The sequence below is a fragment of the Anthonomus grandis genome, chromosome 22 (assembly GCF_022605725.1).
Source record: "Anthonomus grandis grandis chromosome 22, icAntGran1.3, whole genome shotgun sequence".
NCBI lineage: Eukaryota > Metazoa > Arthropoda > Insecta > Coleoptera > Curculionidae > Anthonomus > Anthonomus grandis.
Genome location: NC_065567.1, coordinates 14354300 through 14371544, shown reverse-complemented (window position 1 = coordinate 14371544; position 17245 = coordinate 14354300). Strand labels below are relative to the sequence as shown.

The 17245-nt window shown below is 33.2% G+C and overlaps 1 protein-coding gene across 1 annotated transcript; it reads left to right on the top strand.

The window, feature by feature from the left end:
* Positions 1–8885: 8885 nt before the first annotated feature.
* On the top strand, positions 8886–16967 carry LOC126749155 (protein charlatan). Its single transcript, XM_050458825.1, has 4 exons — positions 8886–9224; positions 12665–14220; positions 14806–15000; positions 15291–16967. The coding sequence occupies exons 2-4, from the start codon at positions 12716–12718 to the stop codon at positions 16552–16554; spliced, it is 2964 nt and encodes a 987-aa protein (XP_050314782.1). The 5' UTR covers positions 8886–9224; positions 12665–12715; the 3' UTR covers positions 16555–16967.
* The last annotated feature ends 278 nt before the right edge of the window (positions 16968–17245 follow it).

Sequence of the window (17245 nt, the reverse complement as noted above, 5' to 3'; positions counted from 1 at the left end):
AAAATTCTTCTGTGATACAATCATTTTTACTTGGCAGTAGATTCCCGGTTAATTCTTCTTTATTTTACAATTTCAATCCTTCTTTATAATCTAAACAACGTAAGAACACTATCCAAAAAAAATCAACAATCTTTAAGTAAAAATGTTTATTTACCTGCATATTAGCACCTTTACTGAGCACCAGCGTTAGCAAGCTACTTATAACAGCAGTCGGTAATAAACACGATGCATAACGCCTTTACTATCAACTCATGCCTACTAATCCTGAAACTTCCATAAAACTGCCAATATGTACTGCAATATGGGTGTGAAAATCTGACAATCGGGCACAGGAATTTGATATATTCATTCCCGTTTATAATTTTATATGCATATTTCTCAAAGGCAGTTTTATCATATGCGTTTATCTTTTTTAATAAACATAACATTGACATTAATTTTATTATACATTTATTAATATATGTTATTAAAAAAAAGGCAGAAAGCCAAACAAAAATATTATAAAGAGGGCCATGACTAAAATAATTGCCAGTTAGATGTGTTGACGCATTACTTGATAATTTAACAAATTATACTATTAATAGAAATTATTTGAGTATTAAAATTTAGAAAAGTTTGTTGTCCTGGAGTACGTTAAAGGGAAGTTAGTTTCTTTATAAAGGTTGTAGAAAAGTATTCTACACGCATGTAATAAGATGTTACTCACTCGTACAGCACTCGCCTGCGGCTCGTGTCGCAAACTTCATCCTCATGAGTAATAGGTTATTAAACTTATTAAAATCGCTAGAAGGAACTATTTTCGACATAATCACCATTTTTCAAAAAAATTTTTAAAATAATATTTATTTAAATCGCATCTTTAGCAGTTGGCGTTGGAGACAAGTGTTTGTATTATTTGTGTCAAACTTTTTGAATGTCATATAAAACTTTTAAAACGAGTGAAAAAGTTTTCCTCTTTAGTTTAATCATTTCAAGTAATGCCTAGGCATAATTTGTTTACCAATTTGGAGTTGGAAATATTTCCAGATAGACAACTTAGTTGGTTTGTGTCCGATTTATAGTTTAAAGGGTGTTTTGTTTTATTTTTGTAGTACATTTCCAAAGAAAGAGCTAGAGCGACTAACATTGTAACGATATACAGGGTGTTTCAGAACTATGGGATAAAACTTCTGGGGGTTGTTCAGTGCAACAGAAGAATCCATTTGAGTATAGGAACCCATGTCCGGAAATGCGTCACTACGCCACTACGGGCCTAAGACGCGTTAAAATTTATAAAAAACATTAATTACCTAAATAGGATCTGCTGCATTTATTTTTACCTTTTGTATATGATACCATCACAACAATTGTTCATAATGTCTTCCTCAAACCTCAATACACATAAAAATATACAGTTATACTTGTATATTCAGATATCTAAGCGCTCTTAAAAGCAATCAGTTCTTACAGGGTCAGATCCAGGGTAGTAAAAGACTGAGTACCCTGGATAGTATAGGTCCTGTCTATGTTCAATATACTCACTCTAGCACTATACCAGATTCCTGTTTAGGTTAAACCGGAAAGCCACAAATTAATAGGCGGGCACACTTTGCCGCAGGACTCTTTTGGGTTAAGGTCAAAAACTAGGTGATAAAACAAACTCAAGGCTGGTGATTTCAAATACCAGGAAAAAGGTAGGCTAAAAGATACATAAAAACCTACACATCCACATTTAGTTAGTTACTTAATCCACATAATAGTGAGTCTATTTACAGGACAGTGAAAATTAAATACCTTACAACCTTAAAAATCACAGACAATAATTATAATATAACTGTAAAGCATTATTTAGGCTTACAATTAAGACTTTAGGAGACCCCAAGATAGAATCGGGCAGATACATGAAGGAGAAAGTGTCACGCCTTTAGAGTGTAATCGAAAAGATAGACTTAGATAAAGAGCTCTAAGAGAGTTCGAAGGTAATAAGTCTCTACAGGTTGCAGTAACATAAGACTTTTGTTTATAAAGTCTTTTATTTATCTACCTATTTTTGCTAAAACAACCAATTTTGTCAAAATGGGTCAAAAAATGCGTGCTAATAGGTAGAGAATAGGTTCTAGGCAATATAATAAGAGAACAGTTTTAATTGATCTAACACATGACGAGTAAAATATGCTTCGCTAATAAATAAAATTGAAAATGGATGCCCAACCATTGATCAAAATCTAGAAAAAAAAAACCTTATGGATATGATACAGATAAGTCTACTATTTTTAAGATTTTATAAAGGTCCTTAGATACTCCTGGTTCTAAACCTCTTAGGTTAATAATTCGTCCTAAATTTATTTGTTAAAGTGATGAGTCCATATTGTATATTGCCTTTTATAATTGGCAGTGTGTCTCAATATTTTGTAGCTTAGTATGCCCCTAACACTTTTGCTGCCATTTCCTTCATAATATCCAAAAACTAATCCTATATCCACCACTTCAGCAGAACTGCATCTTTCAGCAATTTTGACAAACCATAAATTAAATAATTTAACATTATAGTCTGGAAAAAATAAATCTAAAGCTATTTTCAGTTTAGGTAACACCAAAATGTAATATTATAAAAAAATTTGAATCTTCCCATATAGCATCGACAAAAAACGACCAAATATTTGATTCCAAAAATTTACGGGATTTTATTTAATAGAAGTATCTTTTCTGGTTAAAACTGTTGAGGAAGGCATAACCTCAAGAAAAAACTTAATCTGAGAAAAAGATTATCACTACTTTAAACTATAAAAAATAAAACTATATAATAACTCCTTATCAGTTGTGATAAAGTATTTATTTCCGCAGTAACAAAAATGGTTAAAAAATCAGAAACCAGTGAAAAAGTCTTCCCACTCGGGTGCAATGAAAATATATTTCTGAATGTTTATTTAAATTCATTTCATAACAATTAATAAATAATGTTAATGCCAGTGATTTTTAAGGTTCAACAATCCAATACAATTCATTTCATGCTAAAACCATATTATAAATATAGACAAAAATCACTTAACATTCCACCGTAAACTTTAAAGAGAAAGTTATGAAAGTAAAGTTAATAGAATCATCCAAGGATCTAAAATTTTTTACTCTGGGAGAAAATACCAGTTGATAAAATATGATATCCCAGTTAGCAATTTTTCGATGCGACAACGTTGCAAATTCGCAACGCAACGTTGTATTGTTACGTTGTCTTAATCGTAGACAACTCCGTTTTACACCTATTTGAAAGAGATTTTTTTTTGTGGTTTCAACGTTACGCAGCGACTACCCGCTAACTTTCTAAACGCTTTTGCAACGTTTTTAGAGTTACTGATCTTTGGACGGCTGGACGCCATAACGACAGAAAAATTAATTACTTTTTAACCAATAAACTAATAGATCCATAGAACTCCAGTGAGCAGCTACTCCAAAAATACTCCAATTATACGGTAAAATACCCGTTTTGAAAGATTTACAAGCACTTAATTTATAAACGGAACATAAGAAACCCGCTGTCGTTGTCCCTGGTTGGCTTGAAGCAAGAGGAAGAACGGATGGACCTAACCTAACCTAAAATTTTAATATTTCAGTTATTCTTTGCAGTTTGTTGCGCGTATGCAGCACGTTTTTTTACAAACTTTAATAAACAAAAACTTTAACTATTATAAAAAAATTCATAAGGTCTACGAAAAATATAAACTCAGAATGTAATGTTAACATTACATTCTGAGTTCTCATTGCTGCTGCTGCTATATAAATTCTAAAAAATAAAACTTTATAAAATTTACCATTGTTTTCAAACTGGTTAGTCTCTTGTGTAAAGAAAGGCTGTAAAGTAAGATATAGGAGCCCTTAATTAATCACAATAATTCCAAGCAAAAAATGAATTATAAAAATAAAAATATAGATTAAGTAGGTTATGTAGAATTGAATATTTTTTCTTCCTCTTATTCTCTCTACCTTTGTTTTTCATCTTCTTCCTAAAACTCTTAACATGTCAAAAAGCTCCCTCTATAGCGAAAAGAATGCTCAACACAGACGATCAGGCAATGTAATACCTATTCGCTAACGATGAGGTAATGTTGTTCTTACTTTCTTACTGAGTTTTTGATTCGAAAAATTGTACACGTCTGCACGTCGTTGTTTTAAGTGTAAATTACTACTGCTACCATCTATAGTAAAAAAATACGTTGTAAAAACAGCAGAGTTTTACAACAGTTGCGATACATGTGCAGTATGCAGTCGAAGTTTGTGGTCAAAAATAAACGTCGTTGCAAAACCAACTAAATTTTGCACTAAAAACAACGTTGCAACTAGTGAAAAAAAGAGTAATGTCAACTTAGGTGACTGCAAATTGTTACTTGGGATAAGTTACTCCCCAACCGTTGCAATAAAAATTCTAAAATGGCATTTACCACCGTACATTCGTCAGTAATTATATCTATCAACATAATTATTGTAAAAATATATCATAGAACAATCATAGGATAATAAAATCAAACGAAACCATCTATATTCCTGAAATGTGTCACTCTATTATTTTTGTCGCTAACGAAAAGTGGGGGGATATCGACAAGGGGAAGGTTGAAAGGGGGAAGTTTGGGTTAGGCAGGGGGAGGCAGAGTAGCACTCCGTTGCTAGTTTCTTGATAGGGATCGGGAGGCAGGGGTTGCGTGGAGGGTGATGTGGGGGAGGAGTGGGAGAGTGGAGGCGAACGGTAACAACGCTGTGTCACAGTGACGGCGTCATGGCGAAAAGTTATTTAAAATAATATTTTCTTAAGCATAAGGTACAACATTTCAAAATTGCATAAAAAATATACGATTACCAAAACACGAAATAAGTGGTCATAGTTTATACCAGTTTTCTTACTATCAATTAAATTACGTCATTAGTTAAATTTATAAAAAACTGAAAAAAATGAAGAAAGAAAGTCTTTTTGTGTTAAAACTATAAATAAGAAAATGTACAAATCACACTAGGTTTCTTTGAAATTTGTAATAAAATGGTCAAACGGTTTACAAAACGGTCAAAAAAGGTTACAGTTATATTTGACTTATATCACTTTAGAAATGTTACACTTACATACCGGGTGGCGCATCGAAAACGAGACTAAACAGAACCAATTACGGGCAGTCCATTAACTTTAAAAAAAAACGCTCGGACCCGTCGATTTTATTTTCGAGGGAGACACTTAATAATCACAAAATCACTTTCCCACCCACAACCCCCTAAGCGGGGGTGGCACTACCCCTAAAATCTTAAATGGGAAGGGGGATCGAGTGATACCTCGTTGGAAAGGTCTTTTAATTCTCTTTACAAGGGTACTTGGTCTGACGTAATTCAAGTAACTACTTTTTAAAATTTTCACATTTAAACCTTAAAAGGTAATTTTAAATATATTTACTTTATCATAGACTACTAAAGGTACTTTTAAGAAAAACAATGCCAGGCAGTAGGACAAAACCATCAAGTATTATGAAATTATGAGACAAAAAATGAGATAGCTCTATCATATTACAGAATATTTTGACTTTAAGTCTTGTCATTCAAAAAATTATCGCAAAAATAGATTTAAAAAGAATTTGCTTAAGTGTTAGCTTATAATAAATGTTCAAGATGGCCACCTCCATTCTCCATACAATAAAAAAGATTGTGCTCAAAGCGTTATCGCACGTTCTGCAATACTTCAGGCGTGATTTGAAGACACTCATTTACAATTCTGCCTTGTAAATCTTTTAACGAAGTGAGTTCAGTCTCATAAACTTTGCTTCTTAAGTGACCCCAAAGAAAAAAGTCTAGAGGTGATAAATCCGGCGATCGTGGAGGCCATTCAATAGCACCTCTTCTTCCAATCCATCGTCCTGGAAACGTCCGATCCAAATATTCTCACACGAATAAGAAAACTACTTCTTTTTCAACAAAGTTGAAGTGTTTATATCCTAACTGAGAATTTACACAATTTAAAAACTTGAAATGGCTATATACGAGTATTAGAAAGGAAAAACTGAATAAAAAAACGCTGAAAACAGTTTCTATAAAACGAAGGAAGGAAGAATAAAAACAAGCATATTATCTCAGCCTTACTGCAACCCTTCGGACAGGGTGAAATACACCTCTGAAATCTTAAAAAGAAAGGGAGTTCAATATAGATAATTATACCATAGAAAGCCACATTTCAAATAATTCTTCTCTGTTTATCAAAAAATAAAAATAAATAAAAACACATTTTTAACCTTTTTATTTTTTGTTCAAATTAAATGTTCAGAATTATGGCTACGTAAGTATTTTATATTAGTTTATTTGCTATGGTTTTTTTTTGCTGAAAGAAAAACATTATTTGTAAATATAATACTTCTAGACGTTCTGAACTTGTAGACATTCTTTTCAATTATAGTTCCCAGGATAAATGCTTCTTGAGGATAGCTCCACGTTTTAAAGCATCCATGTCAAAATGTAAGCTATCCTTCGACTACCAGCCAAATTTAAAGAAACTGGTTCTTTCACGAATAAAAAGAGAAAACAACCGAAATTAGTCGACGAAATAGCGCAAATTGAAATTCTGGGTCAGTTTGTAATTGATTCAACTTTTTTAACTAGTCAAGCAGCTGTAACAACTGGATTATCTAGTGAATCAATAGGAAAAGTACTTAAATATTATAACTTTCATCGCTTTAAACCATAAATACTGCAAGAACTTGATGACGATGACCCGGACAGAAGAATCCAGTTTGTGAAATACTATAGTTTGTGAACCTCGACCAGTTAAAAAGATTGGCTTCAGTAATGAGTGTACCTTTTATTTAAATGGATATATTAATAAGCAAAACTCTTGTTATTGAAATGACGAGAACCCACACGTATTTAGAGAGGGTAGATGGTATTATCGACCTAATATTTATACCAGAAAGCTTAAATGGCAATATGTATGCTGAAATACTAGAGGCCTAGCGAACCACTAATAGTGCGGGAATTAAAAAATCAGAGATCAGATACACGGAACTTTATCTTTAGAAGAACACTTACTATAATTCCGACAGGATGGATCATTTCCTCATTATGTAGTTCCTGTTATGAAATAGTTAGATAACCAGTGGACTGGAAGAAGAGATCCTATTAAATCGCCACCTAGATCCCCGGACTTAAGACCTCTTGACTTTTTTTTGTGGGATCACCTAAAATCTGTAGATTTTAAACGCTGATTGACTTAAGCAACTCCAGTATAGAATAGTTCAGGAACGCCGTGCTATATTGAGAGAACCATTTGTAAATGTAGGTGAAGAATTTGAAAGTAAGTTTTATTATTGTCTTCAAAATAACGGAAATAGTTTTCAAAATTTAATTAAATAATAATAAACATTTCAGAATTGTGTCTTCATTTATTAATTTTCTTGATAAACAGAGTTTATCTTCTGAAATGTAATTTTCTATGGTATCTTTGAAAAGTATTTTTTAAGAGCTTCAACAGGGGAGTACCCTGTCCTGAGGTAAAGGGTGAGATAATATGCTCGTTTTTCTTTCCCCTTAGTTTTATACAAAATGTTTTTAGCGTTTTTCTATTTAGAATTTCGTTCCTAATATATAGCCAATTCAAGAGTTTTCAAATTGACACCCTCGATAAGTAATTCTAAAACACAGTTCGAATTATAATAAATATTTATTAATTTGAAATTTAAATACTATATCTTAATAATGGAACTAAGAATATGGTTTTAACTATCCACACATTATATTTTAATTTTTCGACAAGTATGCTTAGAATACGGTTTAGATTCCTTTAAGATATTGCACGCTACCCTTATATATACAGTGAGACGTTTAGCATGCCTAAGCATAACGAGTTCCAGGCGCAAGACTCCAATTAATGCGTTGGAGACTCTAAGCCGTCCCTTCCTGTACTCTGTAGAACACTCTAGTATACAGATCTTCATAATCTGGAAAGCATAAAGGTCCTGGATGAACTAATGAAGGTGTGCTGCAAGCTTCAGCCGCCTACTTAGGCTGCGCAGGAAACGAGGAAGCGAATTAGTGGAAATAACTGGTAGGCGCCGAACCTATAATCGGTATAGGAAAATGTATAGATGTTGCAACAATGAAGAGTTGAATTTTTCGGTTTATCACATACCTATAATTACTTTATTCTGAATAAGTTGGACATTGTTATTTTAATTGCATCGGACGAAAATCTAATGCCTTATTTTTACCTTCAGAAGTGTTTTTGTTAATAAAAGCGACATTGTCTACGTTTACTTTTTTGATCTAAGAGACTACATTAAAGGCAAATTTGTTTATCTCGTAGTTCTAGGTTTTTTTTTAAATAAATCTCGAGTTTTTCGATTTGTCATACTATATATTTAGTTTGTTTTTATTAAAATGGCATTTCTTCATTTCTTTCCAAACGTATTTAAAGATACATTGTCAACGCTCAATTTTATTTTTATTTTGATAATTACTCTTCATTCTAAAAAGTACATTACAAATATACCTATTTGGCATTACTTAAGACGTAACTAAAGGCAAAATTTTACAATGCAAGTCATGAAAATTAATTACCATTTTAGAAAAAAAATCAGCAAGGCATTTTTCCAAACTTGTGGTTTAATTGTCAGTTTTGAATTAATAAGTTTAATCATAAATGATCGGAATTTTTAATTTCGTTCAATACTTTAAACCCTCATTGTAAATCACCCCTCGCAGTTCAGCAGTAATTTAGCGTGGACCTGATCCATGCGATCGCCACCCCCGACGCTCCTGTATGAGCAGAAGAAGCCGCGCCGGGGACGGTTGCAGGCCTGTAGTAAGCAGGCAAGTAGGCAGGCGGGTCGGGTTGGAGGAGGGGGAGAGTTTGGGGGGTGGGGGTGGGGAAGGGGGGCCATCCACCCCGTCGGGTCGCGGGCAACGGGTGCCGCAGTATTGGGTGGGTCAGACAACGCAACGATCCTGTACAGGGCCACAAGGCCCTGCATGCACCCCCAAACGCACCCTTCACGCATAAAATTTAATTGATTTTTTCCTAATTAAGTGGATAAGACAAATATACACTACACAGCGGTGTTTAAAGTGCCTATCTAATATCTCTGAATTGTAAATAACTCGAATAAGTTCGTGACTAATTATTAGTATTACAACAATTGAGAGCGTCCTTTCTTTCTTGGAATGCTGGTAAGAAGGCGGAATGTAGCTGTCATTTTAGCCTCTGGAGCTCTAGGAGCGTAATTTAAAACCATGTAAGTTGCAAGCAACTCTCTTAGTTTGTAGTGTCAGACTGTTTATATTATTTGTTTGACTGTATTGACGCGCTGTGTATTTTAAGTCACGTGCCGACGCTAGCTCGAATTTTGACAAGCCGTTTGTTAAAAATAACTGTCTTTTGATATTTTATGTTTTTTTTTATTATTCAAAGTTGTTTTATTATACCGTATAAAATTTTAATTATTCTTATGCAATATAATCTACCTATAGCAAATATTGGAAGAAAACTCGCTTAACCCTAAAACTTCAAATTTTTAACAGCAAATTTTATAATTTGGCTTATACGTAAATAAGCTGCATTTGAATTAATGTATTGTATGATCCACCATATGATGAATTAAAAAACATTATTTTATTTTTTTACATTTTAAAATGTTTCTTTTGTATTAAGTATAGCTACAAAATTACTTTTAAAAATATATCTTTTAGTTTTTGAGAGCAATTTTAGACTTTTGTAAAGTTTCAAAATGACTTTTATTTAAAATATGTTATGTATTTGTCCTATATCATATTGAAAAGTAAATTAGCAATATAAATGAATAAGCTGATTTAAAGTTACATGGCACAAATACGTTAGAAATTCTAATGGATCTTCCCGAATATCTTAACGTCATTTCTAATGTTTAAATCCATCAATATTGTATAATACATTGAAAAAATATACAATGCTTTAGAAAGCACTAACCATTATTTAAGTTAAACAGTACTTGCCGTTTAAAGCCTTTTTAATTTTAGTTATAAATCCAAAAATGCTTGCTCAAAAAAAGTTTCTCTGCCTTTAACTTGCTTTTTACTTTTCGGGTATAAAAAATAGATAAATAGTTTTAGTTAATCGTAAGAAAGACTTTTCGGAAGTTAGATAAACAATGCATGTCTTAACAAAAACAATTTTGCATATAAATTTTCCAAATTTTCATTATTATCTTCGTGAAAACATAGCTGTCTTTCCTTTCCCGAGATCTATTTTAAGCAACCAATAGTTTATACAAGGCTTAATATCTATGTATGATAATTCCTGTTGCAATATATCGATTACACTAAGAGGGGAAAAGCGATCCTTGTGCTTTGTTCTTGTCAACTAGGATTTATTGGGCAGATGTATGTGTTTACGATTAATGACTTATTTTAAATACTCATAATGTTCCCTCACATGTTTTTAAATCTAAATATTACACTCAAATGTCCAAATGATTATGAAAAAAATCAACATTTATATATTCTTTTTCACATTTATAATAGTGTCACATATATATTATTATTGAGACGCATCCTATTAAGGCTCACTTACTCCGTGGCAGCATTGTTTGGTTTTCCTTTCTTTCGATAGAGAGCATTGATATATTGTAAATAATGTCTAAGCTTGAATCCACATTGATAGGTAATTACCGATCCGTTGGGACCACGTGATTGCTATCAGCTAATAAGAGGTCCAAAAGGTTTCACGCACCTACGTGAAGGAAAACACGGATTGAAGTTGGTTAATTCGAACTTATTTTGGTTATTTTGTACCATTCTTTTTAGAATGCCGAGTTTGGGTTCGACACCAGGTTCTACATATTTTACATGTGACTATTGCGGCTTTTTAATTAATAGTCAGTCCCAAAATTAACACCAAAGTTTCCAAGTATATATGGAGGAGAACCTGGGTTTTACCCCCGAGCTTTTCGCCAATGAGGACAATATTTTAATTTTAGTGGACAAAAGCACAGCAAACTAGATGACGAAATGTTGGTTTCATTCATTTATGTCAGGAAAACTCTATAGGATCCGAGAACCCCTTTAGAATCAAGGCATAAAAAGGTTGAAGCAATTGTGGAAGGTCAAAACTGTAAACACCAAAAACTCGAGTAAAAATATAACGTCATTTTACGGATACGCATGGCTCTAGTGCATGAGATAAAAGTAACGGATAGGTTTGACAGCCTCACATATCCGTAATTACGTACCAATGAGGATTTAGGCTAAAGTTGTCTTCACTTCTGTCTTTGCTAGCCCGTATTTTGCCTTGATCCATTCAAGTGAAGTGTGATTTCCATATCTGAAACATTTTATTACTCACTTTTATTTCACCTAAGCGAACAGTTTTATACAGCCCTGAATGTAGGTATAATGTCAGTCTTTGATAAAAATATGTTCTGTTCGGCATTATCAGAATATGTCTACAGACCTTCTGGTCAGGTATGGTTTTACTTGATCATTGGGGCTTAGTATATATTATGTCGTTCCTGACCTTAAATCATAGAGCATTTCCAGAAAAAAAGCGGTAATCCCTTTTAACGTGCTTTTGGACTTGCTGCTTTTTGAATTTCACATTTTCCACTCGTTAGTCTACTGTGACTCGAGATCGATCGGAGTATTTGGTAGGTACTCCGCAGAAAGAAGATCAATTGAGTAGTAATGAAGAGTCTCCTTAGTGGGCCCAATTTAAATTTGCAACATATAAGTGTGAGTAAGAGTGGCTGAGAGTTGGCTGGTACATACTCTAATCTAAAAGCTTTTCAATTGCTTTGTGTACTTCATCCTCATGCTATTTGATGCATGAAATAGCCTTTATGTGATGGCTAAGAGTCTCACTTTATACAAAAATGTGCAGAATGTTTTATTTAAGCAGCTTTTCGTAGAAAGTAAATAGGAATAAACTACCAATAGAAGAAACTCCTTACTCGGAATTGGCACGATCGATTCTTAATGATAAATTAAGTTTTGCAATTAATTCCAGAAACTATTTATTAGAATGTTTCCAGATTTTTAACTTCAGTCTGATATCACTCTAGGACTGATGATAGTTACTGATGATAAATTTAATAGTGATAAGGTTTAGTTGTAAGTGGAGCGAATCAGTTAAAATTATAAATTAGAAAATTTTAACTTTAGATATTTACTGTGATGTTCTGTCAATTGAGCTTTTGATGCGCAAAAGTTAAATACAAGGGCTTCTTACTCCCAACTTCAACCCTGATTTGTATTATAGTAGATGGCATATAAAAAACGCAAAATCTTTAAATTAAGTTTCATGAATTGATTCAGTGTCTTCATTTGTAAAGCCAAAAGGTTTAAGATAAATTTAAATTCTGCGTAAAATATGGTTCTAAGTTATTAATATTTTTTTGGTTTGTTGGCGCCAGTGTTATATTAGTCTGTAGTCTATTAATTCAAAATAGATGCCAAGCCTTTTCAAAGGCATCTTTCTCCTTAAGCAATATTTATAGATAAATATAAATCTTCCTTGTTTCGTTGAGACTAAAAAATTTTTGAACTTTTAATCAGTTGTAAAATAATTTATTTATAAATGTGAGGTATATTTTCCAATTATATCTTCACATATAATTTTCATTGAAATTTCTTTCAAGTCAATCTTTAGCTATAGAAGCATTTGTATTATCGAAAATAAATATTGTTTTTTTTTCATTTTTAGGTGTGCTGATTTCGCTAGATTAAAGCCCTATAGCTAAACGCTATAACTAATATGGAAGTTGCAATGCCAATGGCCGGCAGCGCCATAGACTGTTACGAAGATATGTTTAAAGAAATTACTAGAAAGTTGTATGGCGAAGAGACCTTGCCGGATTTATCTACTACAGAGAGAATACCTTCAACTGGTACTGATCGAGGTCTAACTCCCATTGATTATGAAGTTGATCCTCCTATGCTTAAACCAGAAGAACACTTAACTGCTTTTGGACTTGCTGCTTTAATGCAAAATGGTTTTCCTGCAACAGGTATTTTGAATTCCACGTTTCCCACTCATAAGTCTACTATGAGCCTAGCCCTGGCAAATGCTCCGCAGGAAGAAGATAAGTGGATTAGTAGTGAAGAGTCTCTTCAGTGGACCCAATCCAAAGTTGCAACATATAACCCGTCTCAAAAACTTTTTAGATGTGCAGACTGTGAGTCCGTAGGTTATCTAAATAGAGTGGCTGAGCATTGGCTTGGCACTCATTCTAATTTAAGAGCTTTTCACTGCCCTCAGTGCTCATATGAAAGTGCATGGGCAAGATGCGTTAGAATACATCTAGGAAGACAACATAACATAAACATCGACGAATCTTGTGATGCATTGACCAAAGATAACCCTGTGCTGCAGGATATTGTTAAGTTTCTTCATAGGCTAAAATCAAAAATTGATAACAGCAGCGGGTCAACTAAGGCGAGTTCTGCGCCTGGAAGCAACCAAACAGTAACAAGTGACGAATTTCAAAATATGGCGGGATCCAGTACAAGTCAAGGTAACTTAAGTCAGCCAAGTACTAGTGCAATATCAGGAAATTCTTCAGATGGTTCCAGTGCTACTAGTAAGCGATACAGCTGCACCTATTGTCCCTATGCGACTGATCGCAGGGATTTATTTACGAGACATGAAAATATTCATAGAGAAGAAAAACCATTTCAGTGTTATGTTTGTCAAAAACAGTTTAATAGAGCTGATCACGTAAAAAAACATTTTTTAAGAATGCATCGAGATCATCCTTATGATCTTAATAGAATTAGGCGACATCCACCTAAGAATGCTTCAGGCATGAGCTATTATCAAAAATATAACTCAAACTCTACTGTAGTATCTGCACAACAGGAGGCAATCAATACTTTATCTACTATAAGCACCCTAGGTATTTCTGGTTTTAGCGGTATTCCGCGAACCCCCACAGTACCTGCTATTAAGCCTCCAGAGGTAAAGACAATACCAATCGCAGGGAAACCAGCAACTGTAACTTCTAAATCCGGCAAAAAAAAGGGAGAAAAACGATTTAGCTGTTGCTATTGTTCATGGTCGGGAGTTGATAACTGGTGTCTAAAGAGACATATGAACACTCATTTAAAACCATTTATTTGTGTTCTTTGTGACTATAAAGCTGCAAGATCTGAAAGGCTCGCCACACACGTCCTAAAGGTCCATAATAAAAGAGCATGTGGAAAATGTAACTTCTTAGCTGATGATTTAGCACAAATGACAGCACACCAACAGGAGCAACAGTAAGTTTTTATTTAAGAAATTATCTTTTACATCATATATCAGACATTTTGCCTTTGAGTAAAGCAAGGTCATGTGGTCATGTGCGAGGTCGTTATGGTTCACGCAACCAGATATACCTTATATATGAAGGCAAGTCCTTTTTACGCATAAATAGAATTAATGTAAATAGATAATCTAGTGTTCTGTAAAAATAATCACATAAATATTGCACAGAACATTCAATAAATTAATTATTATTAAAGTAAATATAGCTGAGTAGTAAGTAGAGGTCGTTCCGACAGACATAATTTATTTTGGTCACCTGTCAAAGAACCGACATGGATCCGAAATAATATAAATAGCAGGTTAAAAGACGGGAGTTTTGACAGGTAATCAAAACTTGGATGTAATAATGATATTTTAATCGAGTCATACAATTTATTAATTGTACGAAGTACCCAAAACGAATGAGATCCATAGTAAAGGTGGCTGCTGTTGAAACCACATTAAATATGCTATATTATTTAGTTCAATTTATCATTGTTCTTAAAATACGAATATTAGTTAGTATTTATAAAAGTATATATTTTATCATTTCTTTTTAGTCCACTGGAGTCAAGAAATAGAGCTCTAACGGGCATGCCTTCTGGTTCGGTAACATCGAGCATACCTACCAACACAAGTAATATACTCCGGGCTAATGGTTTTAACAGGGGTTCATCTCCACCATCAGCTACCATAACATCTAGCTCTGCTGCTAGTAATTCTAGTAGTAGTAGCGGTACATCCATAAACAATACGTAAGTATTAATAATTTAAATGATTATATCATAATTTACTGTTCATTTTGGTCGGATTTGATTTATCCAACCTTTCTTTGTACAGTAGCCAAAATAAAATTAATGAAATACCGAGAGTTTTAAATAGTTTTTCATTTTAAAAAAAATTTAACTCTTTTATTAAAGAATCCTGTAGAAATATAAATTTATACTCAAAAATGTTAACAATGAACTCCCTACTTGCATGGTAATATTACCTTACTATGTAAATGTTGTACTGTCACCTAATTTTAACAACTATTTTATTTAAGGCAACCTCAAAGCATTCTGAAGTCTACAGATCTGACCACTGCGGCCGCTCAAATTCTTCATCACAACCGTTTTCTCCAGACTGAGGTTAAATCTTGGAAAAGTCCACTTCCAAAGCAACATGGAGCAGCGCGACTCTTTAGTTATATGGAAGCCAGTGATGGTTCTGATCAAGAATCTGAAGCTCAAGCAAGAAGCAATACAACACCTGCAAATATGACAACTAGGGTCAACCTAACTCACCGTATCCAATCGGATTTTCTTGAGGCGGGAGGTGTGGATCAAAGTCAACAAGAAGCAGAAGAACAAATAGTTAGTGAAGAAACGGAGCTCCCTTTGTTCGTCTGCCAGTCGTGTGGTTGTGAATTTGAAGATGATCTCTCGTTAGAGACACATCAAATTACTCATCGTCACGTCGCCACATCTCCCGTGAAAAGTGAAGATATCAAGGAAAATGTAGATCCCTATAGAAAATATTCTTGTAAGCTTTGCGACGCCTCATTTGAAAGTCAAAATAGTATTATTGCACATATGGCAGTACATACTAATTTAGCAACGAAACCTGTGGTTCTGCCAACCCCTATAAGCTACTCTAAGAGAAGTAGAAAGCAAAGCAAGCCTAAGAAGGTAGTAGTGCCCTACTGGGAATCTGATGAAGTAGAGGTCCTAAGACATCTTAGTGGTAAGCTACGAAAGTGGAAGGGGTATCTCTCAACTGAAAATTCTGGTGGAATAAGTAAACTTGTAGATAAATATATGGCACAATTAGTAACCCGCAGAGGTTTGACATGTAAGATTTGCCGAAATGCTGGTATAAGTCGATACCATACGAAAGCTTCTTTAACATTGCATCATTATTGGAAGCATTCTAGAAGAAGATTTCCTTGTGAACATTGTAATATGACATTTAAGCATCGATATCAAACTATTTTACATTCAAGTAGGGTTCATACTGAGCAACCAGTAACTCCACAAGTATTACCCCCGCCAGTACCTCCACACTCTAATAAAATTAATGTAATAAGTAACCTTACCGTTCAATTGCCACAAATTAAAGAGCCTACACATATTTCTTTAGAAAATGTCTCTGCCACGGATTTAAACTCTTTTACCAATTTTTTTAATAGTTCACATAATATTGCTGTACCTGATGCTATGTCAAACGCCCACAAACTTGGGATGTCATTTTTTGACCATTCTTTTATTCAAAATAATGTTGTTAATAATCATATGCCCATTATTATTCCAGGTTTCCAACCGAATTAAGTGCTGACAATGTTGAGAGAGATAGAGAGATTCAATATTTTTTCACTATCAGCCTTATATTTATTTTTGTGCATAATTTTTGAAAATTGTTTAAGGCAGGGTATTTTAATTATTTTTAATATTTATTTAGGTAGATAGAATTAAATAGGTAGATGAGGAACAAAATACCTAAACAAGTCACCATTTTTCTTCTCTAAAAACGTTCTTTGAATATTTTATTGTTAATCTACGTCAGAAGCTCTTCAATTTAGACATTTCGTAATACATAGTATGTTTTTTTGGAGTACTGAATAAAATAATTGATCAAAAAGTGACCTTTCAAATAAAGTTGAATGAAGATAAAGCTCTTTTAAATTATTAGTATTACCGAATATTTAAAATATATTTTATTATTGTAGCATACTAAAAACATAGTTAAATGTTCGGCGATACAAAAGTCATCATATATTTTATAAAATATACGAATAAACTAATACATAGGCATTATTTAATCCCTTTAGATTATTTTGTGCAATATATTGTTTGTTTTATTATTGTTTTGTTGTTAACAGCTATAGTACCTTTAGTAGAATTTATTGTTTTATTTAGTTTAGTTTTATTAGGCATTTTCGAAATTATTAATTTAGCTTTATCAAAAAGCTAACCCCCAGTATAATAATTAAAGATAGTACAAATAATGTCGTATTTTACT

Coding starts and splice junctions, on each gene's coding strand:
- LOC126749155 (XM_050458825.1), top strand. CDS start 12,716: ATGGAAGTTGCAATGCCAATGGCCGGCAGCGCCATAGACTGTTACGAA. Junction 14,221..14,805: donor GCACACCAACAGGAGCAACA/GTAAGTTTTTAT, acceptor ATTTCTTTTTAG/TCCACTGGAGTCAAGAAATA. Junction 15,001..15,290: donor GGTACATCCATAAACAATAC/GTAAGTATTAAT, acceptor ATTTTATTTAAG/GCAACCTCAAAGCATTCTGA.